The sequence below is a fragment of the Uloborus diversus genome, chromosome 4, assembly GCF_026930045.1.
Source record: "Uloborus diversus isolate 005 chromosome 4, Udiv.v.3.1, whole genome shotgun sequence".
NCBI lineage: Eukaryota > Metazoa > Arthropoda > Arachnida > Araneae > Uloboridae > Uloborus > Uloborus diversus.
Window position 1 is genome coordinate 25,781,730 of NC_072734.1, and position 16,790 is coordinate 25,798,519.

At 34.2% G+C, this 16,790-nt stretch overlaps 1 protein-coding gene across 1 annotated transcript in view; it reads left to right on the top strand.

Moving 5' to 3' along the window:
• The first annotated feature begins 1,411 nt into the window (after positions 1 to 1,411).
• LOC129219963 (alkaline phosphatase, tissue-nonspecific isozyme-like) overlaps positions 1,412 to 16,790 on the top strand; it is a 56,399-nt gene continuing 41,020 nt past the window's right edge. Inside the window, exons 1-2 of the mRNA XM_054854281.1 lie at positions 1,412 to 1,514; positions 12,787 to 13,013. Coding sequence (XP_054710256.1) covers positions 1,412 to 1,514; positions 12,787 to 13,013 — 330 coding nt within the window. The remainder of the gene's footprint in view (positions 1,515 to 12,786; positions 13,014 to 16,790) is intronic.

Consider the following 16,790-nt stretch of genomic DNA (forward strand, 5'->3'; position numbering starts at 1 on the left):
AGGTAGTGTCAGTGTGTGAGTGGCGTGTTTACCAATCTGTACTTAGCAATGAGTTTGTAGTCCAATACATTTAACATACATTTGCCCACACAAATTTATTGAAATAATTTCATAACATATTTTGATCTTCCCCCTGATTTATACCAAAACGAGCTGCGTTGAGTGGCTTTTTCCGGTCTACTTTAGAAACAAAAATTTAAAGTTACAATCAAGTGACGTATATTCAACAATCAGGCATAAATAAAAGAAAAAAAACATCATGCAAAATTTTCCCTCCAAACAATGACGAAAGATATTAAAATACTTTTAAGAAATTAAAATAAAATGAGAAAGTTGGATTTAAAAAGCGTAACCATGGAAACACAAAATAAAATAAGTTTAAGAATTGAAAATGAGAAAGATGGAAATAAACAATGGATTCAAAAAGCGTTACCGTGGAAACGCGAAATAAAATGGTTAAAAACTTGAATAAAGAACAGATTTTTGAACTTTTAATTCGCTTGTAACTTTTTTTCTAATAGAGGTAGAGGCTTAAACTTTCGACCTTAGGTCGAGTTAAATCTGGAGTAAAAAATGCAACTCAATCGAATGGTGTCAAAAAGAAAACTGTGGGACAATTCCTTCGCTTTTTATTGATAGATTTAATGAAGAAAGTAGTACCTAAATTTCAGCTAAGCATATAAACAAATTCGAGCAAAAAAAGCAAATAACTCCCGCCGTAAATAAGTTAGAGCATTGAACCAAACTGCGTAGAACGTGGGAAACTCTACTCTTGCCAACAATTTGTAATATTAATATGTGCAAGTAATTTTTCACTCCCATACTCAGGAATTTACGTGAAAATTAAATTGGGCCTAAATTGGAATAAAAAAGAACTATTCATCGATTTTTTTCCCGAACTGTCCTGGGTGGTCATTCCAAGCTCGTCAGCTTGCGAGATCGAGATTTTCGCTCAAGTGATCGGTTGTGACGTAGAAATGTCGCAAAGTAGCATTTTAATCTACTCGAACTTAGCTTGCGGCTAGTTTCGAGTAGATTAGAATAATACTTTGCGGCATTTCTACAACACAACCGATCACGTGAGCGAGAATCTCGATCTTGCAAGTTGACGAGCTTGGAATGACCGCACTGCAAACCTTCTCAGAGCTTAATGGAACAAACTGCGAAAATTTCAGCGAAATCGGCCGGGTAGTTCTCGAGTTTTGCGAGTTCAAACACATAGACACTTTTTGGAGACTTCGTTTTATACTATGTAGAGAAAAGGTATTTAATGACTAATGCAATCTAATTAGAGACATTAGCTACACTTTTCAAACTAAAGAGCATGCAAAAAAAAAGACATGAAATAGATGTTTAAGTCGATTTATTAGAATTGAATAACAATGAAAAATTGTTACAAAGGTATTACAGTATGACACATCTAAATGAAACACTTAAAAGCATTGCCTGGTGCCGTCCGATCGAAATCTTAGGAGGTCAGGCACAGAAAGCTGGTGATGATTTCTGCATCACATGTATGGTGTTAATACCGTAGTTAAGACTTTTAAGACTTCAAAATAACTGCGTACGGTAAGAACTCAACCCAACAAATAAACCGATTACGTTAAGGAGGGGTGCAACTACTTTCAAACCATCCCATTGATGTGGCAATAAGAAGGAACAACAATAGTGATTAGCCAAACTGCTAGTCAAACTGCAGGATTCATTGAGTTTTGAACTGCAATGCTGAAAATTAAAACTATATTTGTACAATTTGAGACCTTGAAGTCACATTTTACAGAATTTATTTTGAAAATTAATTTGTTTGAAAATTAAATAGGAAGGGTTTTAACAGATTGTTTACGCTGCACTCTAAACACCATTTCAAGATTTTCATATAACTGTCTAATATATTTTTTTTAAATTTTAGTAAATAACTGGTCTGAGGGGACAGCGTAAAAAACAACATTTGCTGCTGAATATCTTTTGTTTTATAAAAAAAATAAACTTAAAAAATGAAAACTCCATCGATACGTAAGGACAAACTGTTTATTTTTTCCTATACTCTGTTATCATGGTTTAATTCACAAATTATTTTACTGATAACGAAAGAAAAAGAAAATACATAAAAACAACAATAAACAATTGTTACCGTTCCTCGCATTCTCGCATTGGGGAAAAATTACCTTTTTTTTTTGGTTCCATAACTCAATACTGAAAAAAAAAAAAAAAAAAAAAAAAAAAAAATATATATATATATATATATATATATATATATATATATATATATATATATATATATATATATATATATATATATATATATATATATATATATATATATATATATATATATATATATATATATATTATGGATTTTCTTTACTTCAATAGAAAACAAATGCAATTGAAGTGTAAAGAAATATGAAGCATGATTAAATAAAGCAACTTTTGTAAAATTTACTCAACAAATAGTAAAGTATTTGAACTATTCCCCCCCCCCAATTTAATGTCACCGTGAGTGTTTCTTTTCGCCCGCGATTAAACAAGAAATTCCATATAGTTTTCATTCAATTGGAGATAAAATTATTCTTTTAAACACGTATCGTCGATGTATTGTTCTTGTTTGTCTTATCTGTGCACGACGTTCTATATACGAAATTCCATTCCCAACACATGAGGAATTCATTATTAATTATTGTATTTTCCCGAAGGGCAGAATTCGCTTAAATTATCATGTTCCATTCACAACAGTTTAGCATGTAAATGAAACTCCCCATTAATTCAGGGTCCACCGAATGAATACCTAATCTCGAACGAAACGCAATTGCGAAAGCAGACGAGAGAACAACATTCGGTTCGGAAGAAAACATGGAAATGCAGAAATTTGTTCGAAAACGAAAGAAATAATTACCGAAATTTATTACTTTCTTCAAATTTGAAACTAATGATCATAAATAAGTAATTTTATTTTGCCGAATCTTTTGTGCTGCCGGAATATTGATTAGAGACATTGTTTTAAAATGAAATGAAATAGATGCCCACTTAGCTCATTGCTATTCATGAAGCTTGCAGCGCCAAAGGAATCTCCATTTGTGATCATCCCTGCAGCGATGATGTCATTAATTTGCTTTTGCCTGCTGATTTTCAGGATGCATTTGCAAATGACAGAGTCCCAGTAGAAACTATAACTGTATTTATGTCAACACAAAACTATGTTTTGCTAGACGCGCAACTCTATTTGTCATTCTTGTTATTTGCGTTTATTTTTTTAAATACACTTCGGGAAGCGAATATTTGTGTTCGTGTATGTATAGTATCTTATAAGTAAATACAACAGTATTTGCAATTTTGTACATTTTATAATTTAATTTCCTGCAAATAATTACCGAAACTTTTATTGCAATTCCTGCAATGAAAAAAATTCAGAGTTAGCATTAAAGAATACGTATCCCGTTTTTAATAACTTATATTTCATGAACTATTGCACTTAGCACTATTAATGATACAAAAAAAAAATAAATAATAATAAATAAATAAATAAAGATAAACATTCCAAGTTTCTTTTCATTCACGATTGTTCTAAGTGTGAGCCTTTCGTAACACAACACACATCTAACTTGTATTCTACGAGGGGGACCCAAAAAAAACTGGACTACTGGCAGGCTGCCAATCCTAAATGTAGTGGAGTGTTCTCCAGCTAGATGGCTCAAGTAGAGACCTTTATAAAACAGCTGTGCATGTGGCATCAGTGCAGTTAATAACGTCTGATCATGGTGTTGGTTTTCTCAAGTGTTATTGCTTTAACGCCTGCGAATATATTATGGCAGATTTCAAAGAACAAAGAGTTCGCTTGAAATTTTGCTTCCTGCTTAAAAAGTCGGCAACGGAATAGCTTACCCAATGCTTCAACAAGCTTTCCAGAACAATGCTATGAGTCTCACATAAGTTTTCGAGTAGTTTGAAAGCTTTAAACGTGGTGAGATGACCGTTGAAGATCATGCTCGTTCTGGGCGCCCTTCAACGTCTCAAAATGATGAAAACGTTGAAATAGTCGCCAAAAAATCAACGAGAATCGTCATTTTACGATGAACGAAATTTCAGAAGAAACAGGAGTGAGTTGGAATCAGGCGGGCGATCAAGGTGAATAGTTCCTTCACCACAATAACGTTCCCACACACTGAGAATTCAGTACTAATCGCTACTTGGTTTCTCAGGGGTGTCCAATCGTCCTTCGACCCCCGTATTCGCCGAGGATGAAAAAAAATTCTGAAAATGAAGCGTTTTGATGACGTAGAGGCTGTCAAAACTGGTTCGCAGAGGGCACTGAATGGGATCAAAGTTTAAGAACTCCATATGAATTTCGAACAGTGTGTGTGTGTGGGGGGGGAATGACATGTGTATTGCGTCTAATGACAAACACTTTGAAGGAGACTAAAGAAATTTTGTCAATAAATTGATAAAAAAATATTTTAGAACAAAAATCCGGTATTTTTTGGAGGGGGGAGGGGTCCCCTCTCGTCGTTCGTTCCATACATTTTAGAGTACTTCACTGTCAATTTTTCATAATGCTACACGTATGTGATCTTTCTGTTCTTGCAATGTTGTATGCAATGGTAATGTATAAACAGTGTTTGACAAAACTCCATAAAAGAAATCACTTGGGGTTACGTCTGACCAATGCATAAAGTAGTGGTTCCCAAAGTGGTCCACAGAGAATCCCACGGGTACACACTGGTTTGCTGATTACCAAGAGGTCTATGTCAACAAAATAAAAATTTAGAGCTGCAAGAGCTGCAAATAAGGGGTCCACAAGCCTGGATCTAATTTGACCCAGTTAACACTGAAATTTAGGCATTCCTTAACTGCTATAGTGTATCAAACACAATTTCTACCTATGTACTTTCAAAATACTTACTGTTATATTATAATTCAAAATTTTACATGACAGGAAAATTAACTCGGCTCAAATATTTTTTTAAATTGGAAAATAAATTTTCTTCCCCCTCTTTCTGTGGATTTATTTAAAAACTTGTTTTAGTGTCGATTTTTTCAGTTTCCGATATCCATTTGTGTTTTGATATGCAATTTTGACTGAAGGCCGCATTGACGACCGAGAAGTTTTAAGATCAGGATTGCTTAAAGAAATGACCTAACTATTGAATTTTTAATTGCTCATTTCCGAAATTCATACGTGGGATTCGAACGTTGATGTTTCGTACAATGTTAAAAATTCAAGAAACGTCTATGGTAACTGTTACTGTAAAATGGAGTGTTTACAGTGCAGAAAATAATTACAGGAAATTGTACCGAAAAATATACGATTTGCAGGGCCAACTGATACACCATGTGACTTACAGTGCGAAACTGATAAGACCGTATTTCCCCTCACTCGTATGGTGAGCAGCAACGCATCCTGCCTATCCGAAGGTCCCGAGATCGGACCTGCTGTGCGTATTTTACTTTTTTTAACTCTCGTTTATTCTACCGTTAAATTTTACAGTAAAATAGGATTTTACGGTAAAAATTACTGGCAATATGAATACCAGTGACTTTTAGCGTAAAATTTCAGGATATTTTTTTAACAGTGTACCATTAGCGTTTTCTTAAAGCACATTTCTTTTTCTATTGGTCCACATAAGATGAGACGCAATGTTTAAAAAATGCTTTTGTTATATTTAACGAGGGTAACATTAATTGTAATTACCGTATGCTTTTACGTTCTTCTTCATATTCGAAATGGTACCCTGCCAATCAGCTAATTCCCCGTAGTCATTGAAAACAGGTTTGGAACACCTTACTACACTTTTTTTTTTAGAAAAAGTGTTTTAGTAGCACATGAATATACATTAAACTGTGTTCCGAATTTCCTCCGTTAAAAAGAAAGTGTCTTTAAATGTGGTCCGAATCAGTTCCGAATGTGTCCCGCTCAGGATATTTGTAACATTCAAACTTTAAAACTAATTTTAGAACTTGAGCACACTTACGAAATCATGGCATTCTAGCGTGCAAATGTAATTTCAATAGTTTTAGTTTAACTACAAGTCAATAGAATCCCTTAATTCTACTAGAAACTTTTTTTGTGATGAACTGCTGTTGGGTGGTTGCGCGAATGCCGTCCTTGGTCGAAGACCGAAAGTAGCTGTAAAAACTAACCCTACAAACAAAGGAGTGTCCCGTAACTGCTGCAGAAAGTTTTCTGTTAAGTGCTCTAAAAGTTCCGAACTGTGTCAGTGTTTGAAAAATATTCTAAAAAGATATGTTAAGAGAAGTGTTGTGAAATGTGTTTTAGTAGGTGTTTTGTAAACAGTTTCAAAAAATTTCCTTCAAAGTGTCTTACAAAAAGAACATGTGTGTGAGTTCGAAAAATGTTCAAAATGTCTTCATGAAGTATCCGAAGATTTACAGTGCAATTATTTTATGAAGTAAAGTTTTTAGAAACCGCTTAGAAAAAATATTCCATGTGAAGAGTGAAATATTTATTGCTGACAGCTTATCACATTGATGTTCTAGTAAATTGTCAACGTTGAGAATCAAATGTATCAACAAAATGGACAAAATAAGCAAATGAAAAACTTAGAAATGATTTTCTGTGCATTTAATATGTTTGGAAACACTCTCTACGTACGGTAAATGAAGCTAACTTTAACTCTAACTGTTCTGGTTTTTTACGTTAATGACTGTTATATAATTTATTTACTGTTGATAACTGTTATGTTACGTTAACTGTATAATTACGTCATAGTTTACGTTATATATTTACGTATTTTAAGAAACAAAAATGTTTTAGAAACTCTTCCAAATGTTTAGAAACAAGCTCTAATTACATTTAATGAGGGGTTTTTTTTTTCAATATAACTGGACTGTACTTTTGCGGGTTTTTTTTAAGCACCCGAAAAGGTAATTATTTTAAGAAAAACCTTTAGATAGTATTCATAAAAAATATTTCGTGTGCCGTGCGAAATATTCACTGCTGACAGCTCACATCACATTTATGTTCTGGTAAATTGTCAACGTTGGGAATCAAATGTATCAAAGAAATGAAGTTGGTAAAAAAAAAAAGCAAATGAAATCCATAGAAATGTTTTTGAGTGAGAGATAGAAAAGGGACTGGCATAAAAAACCCCGAAACTTTCCACTTCATTGAAACGATTGAAATGGAAATTGCGAACGGAATCACAACCAAGGACATCACAAAACGAACAAAGGGGACATGACGAATAGATATGTCCAAACAACAGTGGCTACGATTGAAAGGAATTTCTTGATGAAAAACGAACAGAAATAAGAGAAAGTGATTTGAATTTTTTGGATTAGATTCCTGAATATTAACATAGAATGTCGGGACATTTCTTGGTTACAACTTGATTAAATATCGATTAACGATTAAGAGAAAAAAAAATGGCTCCATTTAAGGATTCAAGAGAAGCTAAAATGTGTGGAAAATATAATAGAATTAGATTATTCCATTCGTTTTCTTTTATTCTGCTAATGTTCGGCTTTCACGAAGAAAGGCATATGGTGACTAACTTCTTTTCATAGGGAGAGGGGGTACATTTTTTAACTTAAAGGATGTTCTTTCTTAATAGTTCTTATTCATTCTGCTCGTTCATTATGTTACACGTTACAGAATACTAAATTAAAACGAATGCATTTACTAAATGTTCTCTCTTGGTCAAATGTTCTCTGATTAAAAAAAGGTTTTTTTGCAGCAATAAAAGTTTTTTTTTTTTTTTCAATTAAAAATAAATTACTTGAAATTCATTTATGAAGTCCTGTACTTTTCAAACTGTTTTTTCAATTTAAATTATCAATGGAAGCCATTTGGAAAACAGAGTAACTCAAGAAATGATATTTTGCGTCTTTTTAAGAGCAATAAGCATTCATAATAAAATCTAAGATTGAGTTGCTTTTTAATGGCAAGAAATGTTTGGAAGTTTTGCAAAATAGTAGTAACTAGGTTGAAGGATTTTTTATGAGGAAAAACTCAAAGAAGGAAATAATTGTAAAGCTGGTTGCATATTTAATTGATGAAGAACTTTGTAACAACATAGATTTTAGTTGCAACAATGATGAAGAATTAAAACCTGCTCTTCCTGGAAGCAAAACCCCTGGAATAAAGTTAAAGCTTCAGCATAAAAACATGCAGACTTGGTACATCTCTTTCATCTGAAATACTTCAAGTAAAGTTAGTGGGAGCACAGTCTATTAAAAAAAAGTCCTTAAATGCGTACCTAAGCACTGAGAAAAAGAAATTAATATCCGGTAAGTAAAGTCATTATTTTTTTATCAAATTGCATTTCATCAAATTAAGGTATGTTTATTAAATCATTAAATCAGATTTTTGTTAAGAAAAATGGGTAGAAATAGTTACGAAGCATTTTTTTTTTATCTTTGGTCGTTTTTATACTTATTCCGTACTTTTTTTTAAAATAATTTTCTGTTAAATATAAACTAATATCAAGGAAATATTTCTTTATAGTAATTTTAAGCTATTGCTGAGCATTCTAACACAATGCTTAAGAGTTTAATGCATTTGCTGTGTATTTTTATAATTTCAATAAATAGATAATGATTTAATCTTGCAGCTACTTCAAACACGGCTCAGCTGTTAATGTATACAAAATATTATATTGCTCTCAATTTAATAGCAATGAGCGCAGTATCCCTTTTGTGATTTTCAACACTAATTTTAGCAATGAATATACTATGATAACTGTCATCTAATGAATATTAAAAATCATTAATTTTAATAATTATATATTATAAATTAATTTCATTAATTTATAAATTTAAATTGTAGAAGGCGGGTCATAAGAGTGCTTACTTGTATCCGTGCTATCGTATTAGAATTGGCAATGTTGATTAAAAGCATGATCTTTGCGGGAGTTCAACCCCCCAAATTCTCTTTGATGATCTACTGCTGTCATTATTATATTTATATCCCATTTTTCGTTATCGTTAGTGTAACTAATACTCGTTTTTTAATATTTATGTCACTACTCCATAAATGAAATATTAATGGGAACATATGCATAATATATACAGGTAGTTATCAAAATAATGGAAACGCTTGGGGAAAAAATTTTGGGAATCGCTGCACTGCCGTAAATGTTCTGTTTATAAAGGTGCTCTTCTGACTTTAATAGCTCACAGTGGTGACTCTATATGGTGATTGAGTTCTGTAGTCACTTTTGCTGCTGTTGTTTGCTTTTTAGACATTACAATCCACTTCAATACCCGTCGGTTTATTTCCCTGAGTTTCTCTTTCCGCCCACTATTTTGGTTTGTCGAGCTTGTCTTACCGCGCTGTGGGTATGCTGTCATGACTTTAGATAATGTACTTTTAGATGAGCCAAAAAGTTGAAAAGTTTCAGTTGCACTTGCTTCTGCTAGACGCGCTCCAACAATTTGGCCTCTTTAAAAATTTGAGAGGTTCGTGCTTGAAAAAAATACATGACTTCCAGAACTTCGGTTAAACCACCAAATAGTACAGTACCAGAATATGTACATTGCTATTTATAAAAAAAAGCATATCTAATTCTGTTCTTTATTACTTAAAAAGCGCTATCAAAATAGTCACTTTTATTCTCAGGTGTTCCCATTATTTTGATAACTGCCTGTACATTTTGTTATCGAGTTTTAATCCTAAGTGTAAAAATCAGAAAAATTGAATAACAGCATCAGAAAGTATCTTTAAAAACAGGCTTGCATAGTTATTTTAATTTTAAAATGTATTTATTTTCTTTAGCTAGACACTACGGCAGACATGAGCAAAGAGTCTATATTATTGATTTAAACGAGCTGATGTGTGCATCACATGACTTCCTTTTACTCCAATATAATGTCATTTTCTCATAATTTGCAGTTTTAATGTGATTTAATAGTTTACTCTCTAAATATCACCAACAGTGACCAAATTAAAACCAGATTTAAAAAAAAAAAAATCACCAAATTTGTTGCCAAGTTGGCGACAAAACTTGGCGAAGAAAAAAACTGGCGATATATCGCCTAGTGTTCGCCAAATTATAACAACACTTGAGTTTACATCAAAATTAACAATGATTTCCCCCCCCCCAAAAAAGGGGCAAAAGACCCCCTTAGGAGCATCCGAATGCAACCAAAAAGGAAGGTGCACAACTAGACCCCACTAGGAGTCTAAGTAATAAATTTCAACTTTCTAGGATATTTCGTTCTTGAGTTATGCGACATACATATACACATACACACATACGCTCATACATACGTACATACAGACGTCACGAGAAAACGCGTTGTAATTAACTCGGGGATTGTCAAAATGGATATTTCGAGTATATGTACGTTCCTAGGCATATATCCACGTGTGGTCGGGTTGAAAAAAAAAACTCAACATTCATTCGGGGGTGAGCAAAATGGAAATTAAGGCCGATTTTTGAATGAAAATTTTTTCGCGAATACAATACTTCTTTTTTTGTAAAAGGAAGTAAAAATCCAGTGTTATCTCTTTTTTTACGAATACTTGTAATTCGAATGATTATCTCTTGTTTTACGAATACTTGTAATTCGAATGAATTTCTAAAGCTTCTGCTTTCAATATCCTTAGTTATATTAACGAAGTGGAAATTGTGCAGTACGCAGAACACTACAGTTGTCCAACCCTTTTGCATTCTGAATGCAGCCAGTTGTTTCGCTAGGCGGGTTGTTTCCAGGGCTATGTAAAATGGGTGGATTCGTGACTTAACTAAATAGATTGAAACTCTCGCTTATACATTTAGCATTCCGACGATTCCCCTAGAAAACGTAATGGAAAATTAGTCTAAAATTTTGCACCGTGAACACAAAAGATATGCTTATTATTAAATTAAAATGTGCCGAGAATCATTTTTGAAATAGCAAAGTCAAAATTAGATGTACTAATTCAATGTTTATGAAACAAACAGAGTATGAATTTATGGTTTCAAAAGTCGTATAAAGTGTTTATAGTATGAACATCTTGCTTAAGTATTTCATAGAAATCTTTATCCTTCTATCATGTAATACATTTTTCTTATGTTATTTAGCACTCGAAATTTACGAACTCTCATTTTGATTTTGAATAAAGTAACGAAATATTTTTCCCGTTTTGCAGTTTTAATACAAATAAGTAAGAAAAAAATTTTTACTCGTTAGGATAGTAACAAACACATACTTCGTTTGCAAAAGAGTGGCATAAGTCTGGAATTTTCTATCGAAATTGATTAAGAATAGCTAAATGGTTATAAACTCAATTTAATTTGAAACAGAAGGGGCAGTTTTAAAATGGATGTTTATAGATCTGCATGCATTTCAGTTTTACAAATGAGCGAGATAATTAATTTTGTTAGCGATTTATAGGACTACTGACATTGATAATGATTCTTGAGAATGAAAAATCTCTAAAATGAATTAGCGATCAATGTTTGAGAACCATGCCTTTTTTTTTTTTGTTAAACCAGTTTAGGTTTCTTAATAAAAATTTTCACTATTTTGTTTGATTAAGGGCAACAACTTTTTCAATGGCTTCTTTCATATTTTTTTCTCTCTCTCTCGTCCCATTTATGTCATGATTTTTCTATTTCAACCTGTTGGACAAAGAAAAACACAGTCAGTATTTTATTTTGGTGCCAGTAACTTTGTCCGATACAACCGGACTGTAAAGCTGCAGTTGTTTAACCACCACTAGGTTATTACTTAAGCTAGGCATTTTATAGCTTATAATACTTAGATTAATATACTATCAGTCTAAATGTATAACAATGAAACAATATATCTTACTCTATGTGTAAATATATGCCCCTGAAGTTAAGTTCGTGCACTGCAATTCTCTCAGCAAACAAACAACTAGCTTTGCACACCAGAACGAACAGTTGATTTGAACCACTATGGCGTCTGTGACTTTCTTCCCCAATACGGCACACTATGTTGACCCAGTACGTGCTGCCCATGGCGGCAGAATTAAGAAGTAGCCCTTGTTCGGTACTAACCGCTGTCCAATACTAAACGACCTTCCCCTATAATCTAGTCTCTGAGACTAGATTTTAGCCGTTATTAGGGTTTGCACTGAGGAAAATTTTGAACAAGCGTTCTTTCCCCCTTTAATTGAAAATTTCAAAGACTTTAGAAAAATGACCAGCTTTTAAAGTTTGGTATAAACAATAAACCATATTTATAATGTTGATATAAGAAAAAATATATATATATTCGCTTATGCTCTTTTTTTTCAGTTGGTTATTCAACAATTTTAAGAAGTTGAGTTTTTCAAAATTATCGCATTTTATGTACTAACATTAAGCCCTTAGGCATGGTAAATATGAGTGAGACTGAGTATCCGGGATATCTCGGCAATATTTGAGTTGAATGATGAAGTTTATGGATTATTATACATTTTAATGGAAATTTAAGTGGACTTTAAGGGGTATTATAGAATTTATTCAGTGTACAATTTCAATTTTAAAGACAATCTAAATCGGTTTTCCGATCTAGTTTTTTTTTTTTTTTTTTTTTTTTTTTTTTGTGGAATTTTCGTATTTAATAGAACTCCTGGAATGATTAAGTTGCTATAATTTTTAAAATCTCGCTACAATCACTTTGCAACAATTCTGACAATTTTTGAAATGTTGCTATTCATCAGCGTTCTTTTGTGCTAGCTTGTTTATGAGTAAAAAAAATATGAAAAGTTAAACAAATTTTCAAAAAATATATTTTGTTATCAAAAACGCAGAGTTTTTACCCAGCTGCAATCTTTGATTGCAAAAAATTTGATTTGTTAGAAATGAATTTAAATTCATTTATTTATTGTTTTTTCAGATCGGAAGTACTGGTATGACCAGGCAAAGGCACAACTTCTTCGAAATTTGAGGGATTCTAAAGAGAGCGGAAGCGCCGTAGCCCGCAACGTGATCCTATTCATCGGGGATGGCATGGGCCTCACGACGGTCACCACAGCCAGGATTCTACGAGGACAACTGCAGGGGAAGACAGGCGAAGAGAACCAGTTGGCGTTTGACAGGTTTCAACATGTCGCACTGGCCAAGGTAAGGCACCATTTTTCTAAGCTATAAGTTACCGCATTAAATCCAGTAATAATGCGGAATTAAATGCTATATACCGACAGGCATCTAGAAACAAGTTTCATCCTTGTTATGAACTCATTACTCTGGAATAGTCAATAACCGAGCCGCAGACAGATGTTCCCCCTTTGAAGTAGAGATGACCAACGAACACGTAGCTAAAATTAACCTTCCTCTGGTGCACTGTTAAAAATTTTCCGGCAAATTTACGGTAATTGTTACTGGCATCCATGTTGCCAGTATTTATTACCGTAAAAATCAAATGTTACTGTAAAATTTTACGGTTTCCTCGGTAGGCCACAGCAACCAATTGGAACTGGGCTCGCTTATATCTCCGGTATAAATTAAAGTAAAAATCAGCGATGCTGTAAGTTCGCCATTTTACAGTAACAATTACTAGAGAATCTTCCTGAATTTTTAACAATGTGTGCTAAGGTGCTTACTACGCATCGCTTAAGCTTTTCCCTTCATTTACACGTTGAACCGCACTATTGCTTGCCGACTCTTGCTGGTGTGTTGCTTAATTTATTTAAGCTTCCACTTTGTTGACAATTGCAGCTTCAATGATAGAACATCTGCAGCACAATTATTGGCTATTCTTTTCATATCAGTCCATTATAAGGACAAAACTGCTTCCACCTACTGATTTTAATTTACTTGCAAGCTATACGTATGTACCACGCATCTCTCATATCACCTGGTGGTGAACTCTAACTAACCTATATCTCCAATCGTTCTGCTTAAACTGTTAGTTTGCTCTCGTAACCCACTTTTCAGTGCAAAATGGCAAAAATATGTGATACCGCACCCACATTACTTTTTCCACACGCCTGAATTAATTCTTCTGCAATATCTGTATTTATTTGCATAAATACTCCATCATTTGCAACAGCGCAGCGGTTCCCAATCTACGGACCGAGGAGAGTATGGGGCCCGCTATGCTGAGCCATGAGGCTCATCACGTTCAATATTACGAGTAAAAAATTGTGAGCAACAACTTTAAAGCAACCGGTCACCTTCATTCGTATGTAACAATGCTTCTTGAATTTGGAGCTAAATAGCTAGACAATGGATTAAGTGCAACGATCGCATTAGTTAAATAACCATGAAGCAATGATGACAACTTTATTTTTAGTCTGAAATTCCCCGTATTTTCGCATGTTATCTTGAGAAATTTTCAATATACAGTAAAACTTCAATTATCCGAAAGTCCATCCAAATCATTTTCAGAATTTCAAAGAATTTTTTAGGAAGATGGGATTGTTGAATGTAATCGCTTTCTCCATTGGTTTAAAAGAAAGAACTGTGCTTATATCTTATTGGTAGAGACATTTGCAGCTTTCCACGGAGTTCGCAAAATATCTTCTTTAATCCACCATCGGACTTTGGAGAAAGCTTATTGCTATTTGAGAAACATCATTGGATACTGAAAATCTGCCCTCTATTCTATTTAAAGAGCCGCAGTCTTGTTTATCGGGCTTCACTACCTTTCTCCATGTCTTGCTGTATGTGTGTCCCCATGTTTCGTATTAAACGTATTTACGTTCAGCTGTCTGAATCTCTGCTTTACACAACCTTTCAACAGCAGAGCGTGGTTAGTTCTAAGTTTCACCCAGCTACTAAATCACTGCAGTAGCGGAGTAACATGGAGGACGAGATAAAATATTCCGTTGAGCCTTTTGACGGAATGAATTTCTCTCTGTGGTGCAGGAGAATGGAAGCGGTTTTCGCAGCAAAGAATTTAGAGGTGTATTTGGAACGTGAAGCGGATTCTTCGAAAGCTAATGAACTTTTAGCGAGTAAGAAGGCCTATGCCTTGATGTTATCATTTCTTAGTGATAAAGTTTTAGTTTCGCTTTCGGAAGAAAAGACTTGTGCTGAAGTAATTGCAAAATTGAAATCGATCTATGTTCGAAAAGGAGCGGTCAGTCAGATATTGGTTAGAAAGAGACTTTCAGCTTTGAAAATGAAAAAGGACTCAGCCATGCAGGAGCATATTGATGAAGTGAACAGGTTCGTTACCCAACTAAAACCGTGTGGCGTGAAAGTGAGTGACATGGATAGTATTGTCTATCTTTTGATGTCTCTTCCAGCAGAGTATGACGCATCGAAATCTGCAATAGAAAATCAGCCTTCGGAGAACTTGACTTTAGAGTTTGTTTGCGGTCGTCTTCTGGATGCTGAAGCGCTGATGAGAGATCGTCGAGTCTCGGAGCCCAAATCTTGGAAAGCAGAGTCATCAAATGGTGCAGCCTTTTCGACAAATCATCGGGTAGTGAGTAACAAGTGTCGCAAAACAGGGCACATTGCGAAATTTTGTAGAAGTAACATAATTTGCTACCAGTGCGGAAGAAAAGGACATTTTAAGAGGAATTGCACAGTCCAGACAGAAAAAAATACATCATCAAAGAATGGAGCAGTTGCAGTGACTTTCGTTGTTGGCGAAGTAGAACATCGGTCATTTATAGTAGATAGCGGATCTACAGCTCATATGTGTGCACATCGGGAATGGTTTGAGGAGTTAAAACCATCCTCAGGAACTGTGTCATGCGCTGCAAAAACCAGTAAACTGGAAGTAAAAGGAATAGGAACTATTCGCGGTGTATTAGGTGACGGTGTGCAGGAGATCCTACTGAAAGATGTGTTATATGTTCCAGAACTAAATGGAAACCTCATTTCAGTGAAACAGATACAAAAAGCTGGATACACTGTGAGCTTCAAAAATGACAAAGCAGTTATTGAAAAGGGAAGTACAAATTTCGTTTTGTGCAAGCTGAATTCAAAAGGTCAATATGCAAGTGATTTTGTTCCTTTCATTTCAAATTCCTTTGTTGCAGAAAAAGATGGAGGTGAACTGTGGCATCGCTATTTAGGACACTCCGGAAACCATGTTCTGATTAAACTAGGATTACCAATAAGCGAAAAATTTTGTGAAAACTGTGTGTTAGCGAAGCAGTTCGCGAACCCTATAGGAATAGGAAACCGAAGAAGAGAAAAAGCTCCCATGATGACAATCCATTCTGACCTATGCGGTGCGGTCAACCCACCAACTCAAGCGGGTGAAAGGTATGTGTTAGCATTAGTTGATGATTATTCTCGTTTTTGTGAAGTTCGTCTTCTTAAAAAGAAAAGTGATGTTCCCATGGAAATCAAAAAGTTTCTCAAATTGAATGAAAGCGTTCGAAATATTCGTTGTGATAATGCCCAGGAATATGTTTCAGGTGAACTTAAAGTGATAGCAAATAAACTTGGAGTTACGATAGATCCCGGCCCCCCTTACACTCACGAATTGAACGGAATTTCAGAGCGGATGAACAGATCACTTTTTGATAAAGCCCGTGCACTTTTATATGATGCAAATTTACCTAAGAACTGTTGGGGATATGCTATTGAAGTAGCAGCATATATTCATAACAGAATCCCTAGTTCAAGCATAAATGAAATGTCACTTTGAAGTAAAATATTCCCAGAAACCGGATTTAAATCAAATACAACTATTTGGAAGTGATGCTTATGCCAAAATTCCGGATACTCGCAGACAAAAATTAGATCCGAAATCTAAACAAATGATCATCATTGGGTATTCTAGCATGGGATATCGATTAATGGATCCTGATACGCACAGAGTTATTGTGTCACGTAATGTTCGCTTCAATGAAAAAAAAGTATATGTGCAAGGTAGAAGTAATTCACCAGACGAGCTCCCGAAAAGAGAAGAAAAAGACGAGGAAAAACACGACA